The sequence below is a fragment of the Tiliqua scincoides genome, chromosome 5, assembly GCF_035046505.1.
Source record: "Tiliqua scincoides isolate rTilSci1 chromosome 5, rTilSci1.hap2, whole genome shotgun sequence".
NCBI lineage: Eukaryota > Metazoa > Chordata > Lepidosauria > Squamata > Scincidae > Tiliqua > Tiliqua scincoides.
The window spans coordinates 90,031,453-90,048,728 of NC_089825.1; the positions used below are offsets into that span (position 1 = coordinate 90,031,453).

At 43.7% G+C, this 17,276-nt stretch overlaps 1 protein-coding gene and 1 pseudogene across 1 annotated transcript; one reads left to right on the forward strand and one right to left on the reverse strand.

Moving 5' to 3' along the window:
- Positions 1–1,716: 1,716 nt before the first annotated feature.
- Positions 1,717–15,956, reverse strand: DLX3 (distal-less homeobox 3). The gene is made up of 3 exons (XM_066630957.1): positions 15,626–15,956; positions 12,542–12,732; positions 1,717–2,064 (listed from the first exon to the last, which is right to left on the reverse strand). Exons 1-3 carry the CDS (start codon positions 15,954–15,956, stop codon positions 1,717–1,719), a joined length of 870 nt encoding a protein of 289 aa, XP_066487054.1.
- Positions 7,060–7,176, forward strand: LOC136654793 (5S ribosomal RNA; annotated as a pseudogene).
- Positions 15,957–17,276: the final 1,320 nt, after the last annotated feature.

A 17,276-nucleotide genomic window follows, 5' to 3' on the forward strand; every position in this document is an offset into this window, starting at 1 on the left:
TTGGTTCTCCATTTTTTTGGCCATAACTTTTGATAGAAAGGAGATATTTCACTCTGGTTTTTCGCATTGCATTTTGCTCAAAATTTCGCATGCAACGGTATGTAATATGATGGGGTTACTCCTAACCACCACGATTTTAGCATGTCACCCCCCAAGTGTGTGTCACCCCCCCGTGTGCGTCACCTGGTGTGGACTGCACCCCCCGCACCCCCTAGCGATGCCACTGAGTACAGGCCGTGTAACTTTGGAATAACTTTGGTTCAAAAGAGAGCTATAGACAAGTGATGGTATTTTAAAGAAGATCAGAATCTCCACCCTCTTCCAGTTCTACAACTCTTCTCTCTTCCCACAGTTTACTGCCCTGAGTATGCCCCCTCCAAGAGTCAAATCTTTGCTCCTTTTCAGCACGATCTAGTGTTATTGAAATCAATATCTTTTCCCCCCTTTATTTCACTGTTGGGATTTTTATCTTCAAATTACCGCAGATAGCAGCTGGGAATGGAATCAGAGGCAAGTAACGGTTTGGGGAGGAGCAATTTTTATCAGGAAAATAGCACATGGAAATAAGGTTTAAACACCCCCCTTCCCCGCACCACGGCCTCTATCTGAAGTGGGGCCACTGTGGCTACATTTGTGTAAAAATCAAGATGGTGAGAATCCCAAGTGTGAGATTCAAAGGTATGTTAAATGTCACATCCAGTCTGACCCTCAGGAATGGGCTTTCCTAATTTCCTATATGACCTGGAGCTGATTTGGTGTGAGCCTGGGACAGCCACTGTTAAGATCAGAACTTATCCTTTCTGTGGTGCTCAGCTCTGATTCCGTGGTGCTTTCCTCTGTTCAGTGTAACTACAAGTTCTTCAATAGCACTATGTTAATACGATATACTGCCCAGTTCTGTATAGCATATATTTCTAAGAACTGACTTTAATCCTCCTTATAAGAAATTAGACTTTTAAAAGAAAAAGAAAAAAAGGTTGTGATGAAGCTTTCGGACTGCCCCCCTATTTCTTAAACAGTCCTTTGCCAAGGGGGTGTGCAGGAATAGAAAGAGAAGAATTTCTCAGATTTTTCCCAGTTCTCTAACTGCATGGATGATTGACAACACAAATCCAACACCCGCCAGTGGATGACACTGATTTGTTTATAAAAGTCTGCCCGTTCTTCTGGAGCAGTCCTCAGGAAGGTAACCTCTGTAAACCATTTTACTTGGGAAGGCTAGCAAGAAAATAAAATGAAAAAAAAGAATCAAGAGATGGAAAATCAGTTGTGAAGACTTGCTTCTTGGAAATCTGGAGTCGTGCAATGTGACTTTGGCTCATCTCCAGCCAAGGAGAAGACCTCCCAATCGTGTCTTCTACACAAAGCTGATGCTGGTGATGGGGAAGAAACCGCCCACAGATAAACCACACAGGAAGTCAAGGTTGGTAACAGAGTCTGGGTGAAACCAATTTGGCTGACAAACAACAAGGACCATAAACTCTTTTCCCCCTCCCCCACACTCCCTTTCTCCTATTTTTAATGCGGTCTCCCAAAATGTCTTAACTCTGCTGCAGTTCAGTTGTTCCTGAGATGGGATGGAATGTACATGTCCTATGAAGCACATCAAAGAGTTTGGACTTGTTGCTGTCTGTCTGTTTCTCCCTCTCTGTCTCCCTCTCTCTCCCTCATTCCTTTTTTCCTGCTCCACTGGTTTCATCAAGGAGGCAAAGGAGGTTAATATACCGCTCCGGGATTGGGAGGAGGCCCCGGAGACGGGTGATGCATCGAGCCAGAAGTGGGCGGAGGTCCTTGTTGTTGTATGTGAGGCCCGCTCAGGTTCTGATGGTGGTACCAAGAATTATGGTCCTCCAGGTAGCTTGGTGGGGAGTTATAGGAGAGTGGCTGGGGGAGCTGGTTCCTGTTGGTCGGGTTGTTGTGGGTGTTACTGTCCCAAAGGGTGGGAGAGGGTGGAGAATTGCAAGCCATGGAGTCACTGTTGTTGGGGCTATGTTCCAAGGGCACCTCTCCGTTCTTGTACAACTTCTTGAACTTGGACCTTCGGTTCTGGAACCAGATTTTCACCTGCAAGAGAGAGAGAAACTGAACATGCGGTTCCATGGTATTGAGGAGGATTGTGTATCCTCTGTGGCAAGGATATTCTAAAGGCTATGGCAGGCACTGAAATGACCGACAACTCATTCAGCTTCTTGGAGTCCCAAAGAAGAGGAACCATGATTTAAAAGATTTAAAAAGCTGTGTCATGGAATATCTGAAATATTAGGGTCACAATCCTATGAATGTTTTTATTTTTACTTTTAGTAACCAATATCTATCTATCTATCTATCTATCTATCTATCTATCTATCTATCTATCTATCTATCTATCTATCTATCTATCTATCTATCTATCTATCTATCTATCTATCTGTTTTGGTCTTTCTTTTCCCAATGGCAGCTGAGTTTGTGTTGCACTGGAGACGCCACTGCTGAAGCTCTCTTGAATTTGGGGGATTTTGCTTTTTGAGTGGCATGAGAGATTGCTGTCAGAAGAAAGGGGCACTGGGTAGCCCCACTGTGTATCCTTAGTGGCAAATGTGGGTTACAGCACAAGCCTATGCATGTCTGCTTATAAGTTAATTCCATGAGTGTGCTCAATGGAGTTTACTCCCAGGAAAGTGGGCATAGGACTGCAGCCTTAGTCCCGATGGGAACTTAGGACTGCACACACTTTTAGAAGTACTGCCATGAAAAGCAACTAGAAACAGCTCCCGAGAACCCCAGAGCGATCACGCTTTACAAATCCACAACACTAAATGAAACCCCATGGGACCAGCACTTCAAATATTTCTAGAACTGACACACAATGATAATTGAACCACGGTTTCATCTGAGCCAGAACTCCCCCGGCTTCAAGCTCAGGATCTATTGCCAGTGCCTAGTTGCAGGCCAGAATATGTGAAGAAAGAATATCTGTTTTTTTTGGAGCATGTGTAGAGTGCCTTTCCCTTTGCGTCGAATCACCTCAGTGAGCTTTCACTTATATGGGGGGGGGGGAGTACAGAGTAGAGATAAATTTCCAGATCAGAGAGCATAACCTCTCTTTTAAAAAGAAATCAACTATAAAATAAAATAATAATAAAAAAAAGAAAATAAAAAGAAATCAACTATTAAAAAAACCTCTTTCCAGGGTGTCCTCTGGGGAGTGGTGGACAGAACAGCTCTCCTCTGGTCATGATTTTTTTTTTATCAGCACACAGTTCAAGTGGAGCAGGTGTTTTCAAGCACATTATGTACACCTGCCCCATTGGCACATGAAGGCCTCTCTCAGTCACATCTGGGCTGCAGAGTTCTGAGGTGAGAGAATTGGCTGTACCACTTCATACTGCAGGCAGTAACCACATTTTGTAATGCTCTTCTATGTTTAAAAAAACCCCAAAAAAATTCCTTGCAAATAGACGACTAGCCCAACAGGATATGTGCTGGCATACAACACGTCTCTCTAGTGTGCAATGTCTTTCCATGACACACCGTTCCAAACTGGTTCTCCCTCCTACGAGATGGTGCAGTTCACTCAAGCACCTTAGAATTCCTCTCATTCTATTGCACTGGTAGATCAGATCCCTTTCATCTTCAGCATGGGTGTAAAGGGAAGGGGAGTGTTAGATCAGTTTCATATATTCCTATCATGCAGCTCTTAAAGGCACGGGCATTTGCAGGAGAAAAGGGCCACTGTTTTGCTTCTAATACTATTCCCCAAAGGCCGCAATCCTAACCAACTTTCCGGCACTGGTATAAGGGCAATGCAATTCCAAGGTAAGGGAACAAACACTGCCTTACCTTGAGAAGGCCTCCATGACTGCCCACCCCCAACTGCATGATGCAGCACATGCTCCACTGGCACATGTGGTTAGGATGGTGCTCAAACACCCACAAAAACAGCAATTCTCACTTTCAGTGTGGTATAGTGGAACGCGTTAGACAAGAACTGGGAAGGCCCATGTTCAAATTGCCAGAAGCCTTGTGGGTTGGTCACTATCTCTCAACCTCACCTGCATCAAAGGATTGAGAAGGGAATTGTAGCTGCCTCTGTTTGCTTGTGGAATGGAAAAGGTGGAATGGAAAATGAAAGAACAGTAATTGGATAAATAAATACCCCAGAGCCCACACTGAACATATGGCCACATGCTTTAATTTTCAAGAGGACCACCTCTAGAAATGCTGTTTTGTGGTCCAAAGATGGGTCATCATTTCAGGAGATTTTGGTGACAAGTTTGTTCAGACCTTTTTATGAGATTCTCTATGGCTGCCAGAGCTGCAACTATGGTGATGAAACTTAGGCTTGGGCCAGATGCCTGGCCTGGCTGAATGGCTTGACACATCTCTGATTGCACTTGCAGTTCTATGACTACACCCCACTTTAGAGAAACAGCACAGAAGGACTGAAAGAAAGTGGGTGGTGGGTGGAGAAGTAAGAACAAAGGAACAAAGACTAGGGAGAGAGACATGGAGACAGAGAGAGAGTGCACAAGACTTTGTACTCAAAACAAGGAAGGCCGAATAAGGAAGTCTAGAAGGAACCTTGCATGTTTAATTTTTGAAGGAACCACATTTTGGAGTGTGGGGGGGGGGATCTCTTCCCTCGTGGGTGACTTGTGTGAAACGAGCCACCGGCTATTCCAAACCGTGTCATTTTCCAGTCGACTACATTGTCTGTTAAGTTTTTGTTCCTTATGAATTCATTACGCATTGAAATCATGGATTGTGAAGTCACAGAGGACCAAAGAGAGCATCTGAAGTCAGCCAAAGTTCGTTGAACTTCTAAGAGAGAGCACTCACATTAGCGCGTTCCTCAGAAAGAATTAGTATTAATTTATATAGATGTGTACTGAGATACAGACACACACGCACACATACACATGTATATGTAAGCATTACAACCCCAGCACTAATTAATGAGTGCGCACCTTTTGGAAGGGCCTGTTTGTTTCAGTTTGGCTAAAGGCCACAGGGCAGGATACATGATGAAGTTCTTTTGGCAAGCGTTACTGAAATGAACCACTGAGAGCAGCGCTAGGACACCTAGCTGTGGAGCATTTATTCTGTCTTTGGGGATTGAAATGGATATTTTTAATTTTTTTGTGGAAAGATGGAAAGGGGATGGTAAATGGGAAGTACTCGTATATAAAAAAATAATAATAATCAGGGCAAACTGATAGGCTGGGTGTTCAGATTCAAAGAGATGTATTTCTGAAATCCCTGAAGGCTAAAGAAACAGCTCCCCCTCATGTCCAAAGAAAAAGCAATTTTAGATTTATTTTTTTTTAATTCTTTTGAAGAGGTCCCGCAGAACAGAGTATGTTACGAACAGATGTGGCTGCTATGGTGTACGGTGGTTACATTTAAGAAAACATTCTTTATTTCAGAGCAACCCAGCTCCAAAAAACTTCCTCCAATGACCTTGAAAAGAGGCCAGATCGACTCGCACATGTTGGGCTGAAATACTTTGGAAAGAGTACTGAAGTGGTAGCATGGAACTATGTACCAATTCAGACTAGAGCTGAGATACTGTTTTGATTTGCTTTTGAATATTCCTCTATATGTAGAAATGTCTCCGAGCAGAAAATGAGAACAGCAAGGAAAGGACTATGCTGAACCTTTATCTCTGATGTGGCTGTTTTCTTTTTGGGGAGTAGGGAATATTCCAGAATGGTACATTCCCCACTACCTACAATCTGAAGTGAGGTGCATTCCATGCTATCACCTCAGAAATCTACCACCTTGTTTCTGTGTATGTGTAGACATCAGGTTGGACACCTCACACCTTCCTATTTACAAACACCACCCAGTCTTGTAAATCACCAACCCAGAAACTCCCAGTCCCTAAAGCCATAGGGCAGCTAGAGAAAAACAAGACATGTGGGGTGGGTGGGGGACTTTTAACCATAGAATTTGTTGGGCTAAAAATGTTTCATTTTGTTTCTATTGGGCTGTCTAATGAGGTGGAATATTTAAGACTTATAGAGACATAAGGGACCTGTTATAGAGGAGCATAAGCATCTAATAGCCTATCTTTGTTCACCCCCAAGTCAGCCTACACAACCCAGGCAACGAGTGAGTCTAGAGCCCAATCCTATGTGTGTCAGAGGTAAGTTCCATTACAGTCAATGGGGCTTACTCCCAGGAAAGTGTGGATAGGATTATAAGCTTAGGGAAAGAGCAAGAACACACAGAAAAGTACTTGGATGGGGAAAAAAAGGTCTGAGATGACTCTGGCAAGCGAGCCAAGCACTACACTAGAGACTGCAGAATTCCCCCCCCCCCCGCCACAGTCACTAGCCAGTCTGACCTGAGGGGACATTCCTGCCTTGATGATCACGTGGCCCATCACTGTCAGCATGAGCAAAACCCATCCTGTGTAGGAAAAAAGTCCTGATGACTCAGGCAAGCAAGCCAAGCACTACATTCTACAGGAAGGGCAAAAATACCCTGGAGTCACTAGCCAGGCTGACTCTAAGAAACATTCCTTCCTGACCATCTAGGGCTGGCAGCGTCAGCATGAGAAAAACCCATCCAGCTCAATCATCCCGGGGACATTTTACTGGCTGCAATTTTTAGCAATCTCAGGTGACCACGGCCAGGAGTTGACCACTGCAACGCGCTTGGCCAGCAAGAACCTGGGAGCACGCCAGCCTGCCGCCTTATTTAGATCAAGGCAATTAAGACTGGCAGTCTTGTACAAAACAAACACAAAAGAATAGCTTGGCTGTTGACCTCAGTGCGTTTGGCCAGCTTTGCATTCTTAGCCGATTGAACACTCTGCTGCTGACCTGTTTAAGAAAAAATCCTGTGTACAAGGAGACAAACCAGCAGACCTGACATCTGAATCTCAGACAGGCAGGGAAGCAAAGTCTCAAGCAAATTCTGCAACTGGAGTAGAGGTGGAGAAATGCCAAATTGATATTCTCCCAATTCAGAGTTTTTGTTCTTTGGTTTTTTGTGTTTTTTTTAAAACACACCACACAGGCATTTCCAGTTACAGATGCTGTTCATTTTTTTTAAGCAGTATATTCTATTGGTGTCAGCAACTGTTATCCTGCACATGCCTGATCTCGTCTGATCTCAGAAGCTAAGCAGGGTCAGGCCTGGTTAGTACTTGGATGGGAGACCGCCTGGGAATACTGGGTGCTGTAGGCTTATACCATAGTCTTTTGAGACTGAAGGTTGCCAACCATATTCTATTGGATCAGCACACGAAGACTTTACATGATTGCCTTTGCATTTTGATGAAAAGCATCCCAATTTTAATCTCACCAAGCTTAAATTTAAAAAAAACAAACACTAAGTTTTAAATATATGAGCAACTTCATTTCAGCATAATTCACAACTCAAATTTGTTTCTCTCAAAACAAGTGGTTATTAGAGGACAATAACGGGAGGGAACAATAAGGGACAATAGCGGAGGGACAATATCTGCACCTGCATCCTAACTGAGAAAGAGGTTTTTACATAAATTGTTTTATATGGCCAAATTTTGAGTCTTGACATTTGCCAAGCATTTTAACATGGGAGGCTTGTCGTAACGTGTTATAAGAACATAAGACAAGCCCTGATGGAGCAAAAGCCCATCTAGTCCAGCATCTTGTTTCTCAAAGTGGACAACTATGTGCCTCTGGAAAGATAAACAGAAGATGAAGGTAAAGAGCCCGCTTGTGCCATGGTTTCCCAACAACTGGCATTTATTCATTATGTTTTTTCTTAAAATGCGTGCTGCCTTTCTCTGATGGAAACCAGACCAAAAAATGACAAATAATAACATCATAATAAAGAATCCAAACATAATCAATTGGCAACAACCAAAAAATTTGGACTCTGGGATCAGGGTCCAAATGTTAGCCACTATCACAGGGCTTCTCAAGGAGCAATGTTAAAACAAAGCACCTAAAGGCATATAATAGCCTTCCAAATGGCTGGTGCCACCATATTGGAAGGACCTGGGCATATTGGGGGCATGGCATGTAGCCATTTGATTGGTAACCATTGCTGAAATCTAACTTTTTGCAGATGACCAGACTTTGGGCATTCACACCGCCCTGGAAAGCCTTTGAAAAGCAGGTTGTGCCAGGATGTGGTGAGCTGTGATTCCCACATGTGTGAATACATTCCTGGGACTGATGCACGATGGCAAAAAAATAAAACAACATCCAAAGAGTCCACGCATATTGTGGTTCACCAGAGAGTGGGAATGGTCAGAAGGTTTGCCCCTGAATGTTGAAGACTGAAATCCTTCCTCCTTGCAAAATGGTCAATGCTTCTTATCTAGTGCCTGTGACTGATTTCTTTATTTTTAGTGTAATTTTTGTGATTGATTGTCATTACTATTAGTTTAAAAAAAAATACTGCAAGTCCAGTCTACCTGGTACACCTTTCTTCCAATCTCAGGTGTTTGTATGAGTGGTTATTCAAGTGGTGAAAGGAAAGAAACTCTGCACATGCCCAGAATTGTCTGGTTCTTGATTCTTACAAGTAAGCCTTGCAGGAAAACCTTGCTGTTGGAAAAGATATTCCAGGATTCAACCCCAATTGGCAAAGCAAAAGAAGCTGTCTCTAACTCATCTCTATGTTGCACTGGATAGACAGAGGTCAGCCTTTTGTCTCCCTCTTTTCTCCACCTAGATACTGTGGCCTCGCTTCACAGCCTACATTTGGAGTAAACAGTGGAAGTTGCCTGACTGCTCTTATGGCCTCAAGCCTCTGCCTTCCCAAATTACAGGAGGAGTATTAATTGGGTCAAATGGTTTTTGAATCTTCCATGGAAGTGGACTGGACAGAAGTCTTATTTTGTTATTTTTATTTTTTTAAGTGCGGGGGCTTGCCAACCCTGCCCCATTGCAGGACTGAGTAAGATCACCTTTTGAGAGACTTCTGTGACAGTTATGTGAGTTTGCGGTTGATACTACAGTACACTGTAATGCAAAAGAACCAAGTCCACCATCTCAAATGAAATGATGTGTTCTAAATGTTTACTAGAAATTAAGTTCCCTTGGAATAATCAGCAAGACTTAGAGCCCAATCCTATGCATGTCTACTCAAAAGTAAGTTCCATTATAGTCAATATGGCTTACTCCCGGGAAGGTGTGGGTAGGATTGCAGCCTTACTCCCAAGAAAATGTACTTGGAATTGAGAGACATTCGGTGAATTCCGTTCAACTTTAGACAACCTTGCATTGTTGGGGGTTGGTTGACACTATGGAATCCAGTCTCAGATTGGACACTAATGGAATCCTAATGGAATCCAATCTTGCTGTGCTGGTTGCTGATCTGTAGGCAATAGTTAATTAAAAGAAGAAGAAGTGCCCGGGTTTGAAAATGATTATGTGGCATAAAAAGCCTGCCTCCTAACTTCAGATATGTGAAAACAGTCTGTGGAAAGGTAGTTGTGGTTGGAAGCATTCTGCATATGCTCAAAGGCTTCCTTTTAAAGGTTCTAGAGCTGAGTCCTGGAAAAATAACAGGTACTGGGAGGACCAATCAAATCAAGCCTCATCTGTTGAGTTTTATCACGGGAAATCCAACAGTAAATGAAACTGTGAGATTAAACATTTTGGCATTGGTCAAACCCAAATTTCATCTCTCCCCAAACTTGTTAAGCACCAGCTGAGTCTTGCTTTGTTCATTATTCGTCCTGCACTGCCTCTGGTCTAAACAGGTTCTCCATGTCTCAAGGAACCTCAAGCTATTTCTGTAGGAGGCTGCCAATTCTGCACACTGCACCACTGATCAAGCCTGCTTACTACACAGCTCCACAGATGACTTCAAGAAGGACATCAGAGCTATACGTTGGCTGACTTTCATATCTTAGCAGTCACCCAGCCCATTCCCTTTTGCAACCTTTAAAGTAAATTGAGACTGCTCTCTCTCCCCATGTGTCAAGCTGCCCATGTACAGAGGAAGGGGAAGAGGGTTCCTTTAACTACGAACCTGGCTAAATAAAGCCTGACCTCAAGAATTTTCTAGGAGTCCCAGGAAACTAGAGCTGTCCTTTAGGGCCAAACAGGATGTGATCTGCAAATGGGATTATCTGCATTTTTAAAAAAGTGTCTATAGCAGCCAAAGGGAGTCGGATTCAGGATCTTATTGCTACAAGAATGATGAACTTTTTCCTTGATTTCCCCCAATTTATATCCCCACCCCACCCCAACCAGCTGCTATTTGCCACACAAGGCAAAAATACAAAGTTATACAGTAGTTTTTTGCTTGCTGGGAAAATAGCAGCTTTTCTGGGCATGTGTGTTTGCAAGATAATTTAACCAGGAAAAAGTTCAGGAAAGGGATAAACCTGCTTTTCCTTTGCCACAGACTCAACTCTGATGGCTACTGTTAGCCAATTCATTAAATTCTCTTTTATTATAACTTGTTTGGCCCTCAGTAGATGGGTTGTTAGCTGGGGTTTTAATACTATAAATTCTGGGCTTTAATCTGATTCAGTTTTATATTTTTAAGTCGTTTAAGTACATGGTCCTTTTTAAAGAAAATGCTGCAAACTGCCTTCACCCAAGGAAAGGGATGCTACAATGACATTCTACCCGCATCCAACCTCAGTATTGTATCTTTACAAGAATCCAAGAACAGTAGAAATATTTACAGTCTCTTCCTTGTGCATTTAAGTATGCCCAACTGACTTCAATGGGACTTACACTCAGGTTAGTGTGTACAGGGTTGCATCTGGGTAACTGATCTCCTGTGCATAGGAGCTTACTCCCAGGTAACCATGCAAAGGATTGCAGCCTTAGGGCCCAATCCTATCCAATTTTCCAGTGCCAGGACATGCACTGTATCCTGTGGTGGGGAGGCAGACGCAGAGGCCTCCTCAGTGTAAGGGAATGCTTGTTCCCTTATCTCAGGGCTGCACTGCAGCCGCACGGGTGCTGGAATGTTGGATAGGATTGGGCCCTTAGTCTAAGCAGTAAAAGAAAGAAATATAAACAAAGTGGATACAGGAGTATAATTAAGTTCTCCATTATTGTCTTTGTTGCCTAGGGAGGAGGTGCCTCGAGTAAGATCTAAGCAAGGGTTCTTGTGATCAGCTACTCAGATTGCTGGCCTGGGATTCTCAGTTCAGCCTTGCTTTGGATGGCATTGGGTGGGTGCCTCTCCAAACAGCAGAACTAGCCCTCTTCTCTGCGAAATGGGAATTAAAAAAGAGCCACCTCACACTGTTGTGTGTGAGCATACACAGAAAACCAATGAAGGATTTTGTGTCTCAATAAACCACTGCGCTAGCAAGGTAAATAAAAATAGCTCCTTTGGAATGCGGGTCCTTTTGGACAACGGGGCAGGCCGTGGTCATCCCATTGGCCTGCAGTCATCCACTGGTCCACTACTTGCCTGTGCTCTTTTGGAAACTGGGGGTGTTTTTCCTTCCACCCTAGCCCACATCCTCCTCCCAGTTGGCTTCAAAAGGAAAAGAAAAAAAAAAAAGGGAAGCTGCCAAAACACATAAGCTGCATTGCCCCACCCACGAGCTTCCTGTTGCCATTCTCCTCCTCCTCCTCTCAGGGTAGTCAGCATACCAGTCTCAGGATCTTTGAGCCCCAGCCAGAGATGAGTAGGCTGGTGACAGCAAGTGAATCAAGGGGACAGGGAAAAAAGCTTTGGCTCTCTGTATCTGTGCTCCATTCCAGATCGCTGACCACTTTTCTGCTGCCTGTTGTTTTTCTATTGCTCTATCAATCAGTTACAAAGCATGCTCCCAATTTCACTGATCTGTCGCTGCAGGAAAAACACACTGCTGTCTGTTCTGAAGTCATCACTGTGAATCTTTTCTGGGTGACACAAAAAAGCAACTGTCATGTGTCTGGGATCCCTCCCCCCCCTCCCCCCAAGTCATTGCTGGGCTTGTGGCCATATATATGTAATTCCAGGGTAATTTGGAACAGTGATGTCATGGAATGCACAGTGACATTCCAACTGCGGAGGCTGAAAAGGACTACCTGGAATGTTGACAGTCCATGTAGGGACCCAGAAAGAGAGAGAGAGAGAGAGAGAGAGAGAGAGAGAGAGAGAGAGACTGGTTTGGTAGGGAAAAAATTCTCGCACCTGGGATGCAAGCACAGATTCCTGGATAGGCAGGGGATTGATGATGTATGGAGGCCAAGGAGGGAGATCAGACACAGCTTCACACAGGGTTTAGGAATAAGAGGAGTAAGAAGAGGTGTAGAAAAGTATGAATGGGGAGAGCCTGAATGTTCACATATTGATCTGCTGTGATCTCAGGTTCAAGGACAACACTGTCATATTACTTGATTTGGTCTGAAGCCAAAAGGTCAGCATTAAATCCAAGAGAACAGCTTTTCTCGAGATCTAAAGCTATTTATCCGACCTGGTTTGACCCCTGGCTAGTTTCAAAAGCCCTGGTGGGTTCCCCACACCCCAATCTAGGGCTATCAGGGTTTTGCTGGAGTTTCACGCACATGGTTGCTCTCACACTCACGCTTCCCTAAACAGCGGCAAAAAGCTAACCAGAATGGCCTGTTTTTTTTTATTGCTTCTGAAGTTCTACCTGAGTCTGGGTCAGTCCAAGCTGTGCAGCCAACTCTGCCCTCTCTGGCAATGCCAGGTACTGCGCCTTCTGGAATCTCCTTTGCAGGGCAGCCAGCTGGTAACTGGAGTAAATCGTGCGCGGCTTTCGGATTTTTTTGGGTTTCCCATTTACCATCCGCACTTCTGGCTCCGGTTCTTCCTTCACTGAAACTGGAGAGGTGGGGAAGGGGGGAAACAAACCAGAAAAAACAACAGTGTCAGAGTCTGAAATCACAGTAAATGGTTTGCTCCACAACAGAACCAAAATAACTCTGCTTCAGTACTTCTGCATTGTTTGGAAGGCAAAACTATATTTCAGCAGCAGCACCCAAATTCTCAGTCCGTGTTTGTTGGCGATGAGAGTTCCTGAACATCTAGTGCAGAAAGCGATCAATGGAGACGCTTCCTATATCGGACCGGACTGACAGAAATATCAGTATTTTGAGGCTAGTGGCTTTCCATAATTCTAAAATAGATACAATTAACGGCTGTGAAAAAAAAGCTGTGATCCCTTTTTGTTCTATGACATTTTGGGAGCTTTAAGGCAGCTCCCTAAATATTCAGGGACTGCAACCCAAGGAAGCACAAAGGTGCCCCACTAGCTCTTGGCAGCATGGAACAGGCCGATGCACCAACCGATCCATGACCTCAAAGAGCCACTGATCAATACTCTGTGATCTACTACTTTTTCTTCACATTTATATGCACATGAACAGTGCGCTAGCTGCTGTAGCACACAATATGTACCTTTATCAAATAGCCCCCTGTTCTTGATTACCAAGGCTAAGCCCCCCCCCATAATAGTCATCCTTTAACATTGGATCTAGTGGGAAACTCTGGAATCTTTGGGGGAGGGCAGTTATCTGGAGTATTTCATGGAGAGAGAGAGAGAGAGAGAGAGAGAGAGAGAGAGAGAGAGAGAGATAGAGGTGGTGTATCAATTCATATCTGTGATGTTTGCACCTTGGAAGACAATCAGTCTAACGACTGTTTCCTTGGCATGAGACAGAATCAATTTCTGTGTGGCTCAAAAATTTGGAAAGAGAAGACCTTTAAGGTTCAGGATGTCCATAGCATTCTACTCAAAGAAGGACTGGGAGAAGGAATCCCATTAAAACAGTTTCAGAAAATACTTAGCTTTGAAGAATCAACCTTATTACTTTACATTTCTCTTTCTTGCTTTATATATATATATATATTTGGTGCTAACTTTGCTTGGCTCCGTTCTCCAGCTATTTCTGTTTTCGCCTCCAACTACTTTCTGTACTCAGATTCTCCCTGGCCATTTGGTTTTCTCTGTTTTTTGTTTTTTTTTTTAAACTTGATATTTTTAACATTCCCAAATCCCAGTTCAACCTCTGGGGTCTATCACTGGGTTTGGCCTAGCTGGCTATGCTCAATCTCCAACCTCCTGGCTCCCAAATCTGACACCTCTGTCTTCCATTTTTACTTAGCTGGCCTTTTTAAAACTGCCTTCGTTTCCCTGGCTCACTCGAGCCCTGATGTATTTTTTATTCTTGGCAGGAAGCATTGTCCGGTTACGTGGGGACAGTCGGAACCACACAACCCTCATGTTCCCTTCCTAAAATATTTGTGGGGAGCGAGGGCGTGAATTCTAGGCCTCAAACGTCCAGCCAGCATCTCTGGCCGTCTTAACTTATAAAATTGACACTCTTGGCTTTGTTTGCAGATACCAACTTTTCTCACCTTTACACCTTGGTCTTAAACCTCGCTTCTCGGAAGCAAGGGCTCCTGCGATCAATGAAGCCTTTTCACACTGCCTTTACGCTCCTCACTTTCACTTTAATAAAGAAACCCATCACCTTTTCAATCAACGGTCTTTTTTGCCTTTCAGTCTTCTCGTTTGAAAGCTGCTCCTTTTCTTATTTTTTTAAGCTACAAAATCAAATTGATTGCTGTCTCTTAAAGACTGTGAGTGTCTCAAGTTTTAGTGAGAGAGAGAGAAAAAAAAAGCAAAATCCCTTTGGCTGTTGGTGTGAGAGGGAGAGAAATAACTACAGGCAGTAAAGAAATATTTAGATGTGTTGCTAAGACAGAAGAAAAACTGGAATTTTTTTTTTAAGGGGAAGGGAGGAAAACATGTGCTCCTTTTGTCTTAAAAAAAAAAAGACGTAGATGTTTTACCCAAGCAATAATCCAATCCTCAAAACAAATGAAGATATTCTAGGCAGCCGCATGGTAGTACATGAGGACACTGCTTGTACGTGCCTCATGCTTATGCACCATTTCATAATATTTAATAAACTGGCACATAGATCACCTGCACACATGGGAACTTTTTAGCCTTTCCCTACCAATTGCAAAATGGATCAAGGAGAAAAAGGACAACTCCGCACAAGCGAAGGAAGTCCATCATCACCAACAGGTTCATCGGTGAATCCTCTCTTAAACCAACAACTAAAAAGTTGTATAACCATCAGGGGTGTTGATTTCCATATCAGAATAAATTATTCAGCCAATTCCTGATATCTTTGATGGCAAGTGCTTGAATTTGGTAAACGGCAGGGGAATGAGGGTGGAAGGGGTAGCCCTCTTTGTTGTATTTAGGTTCTCTCTCCTTTTTCCATTTGCAAGGTTGTGGACTTTTTTTGCTATCACAGACATGGAATTCCAACTTGAGCTCGCTGATACTGAAGGATAGGTTTATAGATGGGACAAGTGATCTGCTCACAAGTTGCTCAAACATCTACCAATAGTATATTCTCAAGGTACAGAAAATGGTGGATTGAGGGGCATGAAATATGTCCCCATCCAAGGGCTCCTGGATCCTCCAGAAACTGTGTTTATCTACCACATCGACACAAATAGGAGATTGCCCAACTTTGTTAAGTTCAACAGTACTTTTTGGCAAGTCAAAACCGAAGCATATCTGCTCCTGCTCACCTTTAAAATTATCTTCAACAAGAGTGTAAAACAGACTTGATGCTCCAAGAATTTTCAGGCCCCAGAGAAAGACCCCCTTCCATTCATCCCCCAATAATATCACACATCTGCAGATTCACAGAGTCAGATTTTCACTGGCTGAGTGCAAAACTGTTCTTACCTGCTTCTTGGCTGGGCAACTGCTGGTCCCGGAAAGATCCATATTGCCTGTATGAAGTGCTGTAGGGATAATCGGATTTCGGGGAGTATGTGCCAGCCCCTCCAATTCCATTGAGATTAAACTGGGGATGGTACGCATAATGATTCATAGGCTGAGTATAAGCTTGGCTGGAATAATATTCGTTCTGGTTGTGCGGGGTGCTGTAGTAACCCAGATCCGTGATGGATGATTCGGGGAGTGTGGGGGAGTCCTTAGTAGCCGCATGGCAACTGAGGGAGCTGGAGATATCAGTCAAGATGCTCGTGATCTTCTTATCGAAGGATCCACTCATGATGAGAAGGTCCCACCAATGGATGGTCCACCAGTTGGCCAATGAAACCAAACAAAGTGTGAAAGGTGGCTTCTAAGTTTGGGCAAACACTCTCCTCCTCCACCTCTTGAGTAGGCTTATTCAGTCATTGCTCCAGTAATAGCTGCTGTTGCTGTTCCAGTCCTCCTCCAGGGAAAATGTGCAAGAAATCCAACCCAGCCAGCTTGCTTAAACCCTTTAATTAGGGAGCAGGGAAGGGTGTATGCTACATTCCGATTGGCTCCAGAAATATTGCCTTGCAGGCAAAACAGTCTCCCCCCCCTTCTCTTTCTCTCTATGTCTCTCTACTTAAAACACACACACACAGAGTAGATGAGAAAATAAATGCTGCTCTACACACACACAAATACCCTGGAGCAGAGGTTGGTGTTAGAAGTAGGGTGACCCTAGATCTCTAGTCCCCTGAGTTTTTTTTTGGGGGGGGGGTGTGACTAGATTGTAGGGGAGTGTGCAGATACTGGGAAGGGGGAGAGAGAGAGAGAAATCTGAATGTGGCACATAGATGAAGTGACAGGCTCCCTTCACCTGCATTAAAGTGCATTTTGGAGTCTGAGCTGCTAGGGTGTTGTGTGTAGTGGCTTGTCTATCCAGCAGGCCATTTGTTCTCTTGCTGGGAGGACAGTGGGGGAGGATTTTCAAACCCACACATGTTTCAATTCAGTGTGTTCAATTGTGTGGCACGTTGTTCTCTTTGAAAAAAAAGTACTTATGAAATTATGCATATGATGACTCTTTGTCTTGCATAATGCATTGTTCTTTTTTAAAGGCACTTAAGAACGATCATCTTTGGTGATGGTGGTGGTGGTGCCAGTTTGTTGCTTTTAATTGAATGTTGCCACCTTCCCCCCTCCCTTTTTTTTAGCCTCCAGGACTCTTTGATGATCTTGATAGCACTTGTCAACTCACAAAGAGCTTTCTAAATCTTGACTGGCCCCACAATCCAGTTAAAGTTAGTCAAGACTAACTCCCATGAAAAGCAAAGAGGTTCATACTAGGTATTGCAAACTTGTTCATCGGGACTTCCTCATAACTAACTTTTAGCTTGATCTGCCCTGTTGTGTTTTCCCCAAAACCATTTTTTGAAGTACAACCATCTTTCTTCCCATTTTACAGACAATAAAATTGAGGCCAAGAGACGATGCCACCAGGGGGTGCCTGACTGAAGTAGGATTTGAAGCCAGCTCCAGGTCTCTGTCTACTGCACCATAACAGTATAACACAAGACAGCATATTAATGTTTCAACATGGCTTGTACTGGGCTACATCCGAGCAATATGGTTT

What these genes read in the sequence shown, in the direction of transcription:
- DLX3 (XM_066630957.1), bottom strand. Translation starts at nt 15,956, where the DNA reads ATGAGTGGATCCTTCGATAAGAAGATCACGAGCATCTTGACTGATATC. An exon ending in GTTGCCCAGCCAAGAAGCAG is followed by an intron (nt 12,733 to 15,625) that starts GTAAGAACAGTT and finishes CCACCTCTCCAG; the next exon opens with TTTCAGTGAAGGAAGAACCG. An exon ending in TTGGACTGACCCAGACTCAG is followed by an intron (nt 2,065 to 12,541) that starts GTAGAACTTCAG and finishes TCTCTCTTGCAG; the next exon opens with GTGAAAATCTGGTTCCAGAA.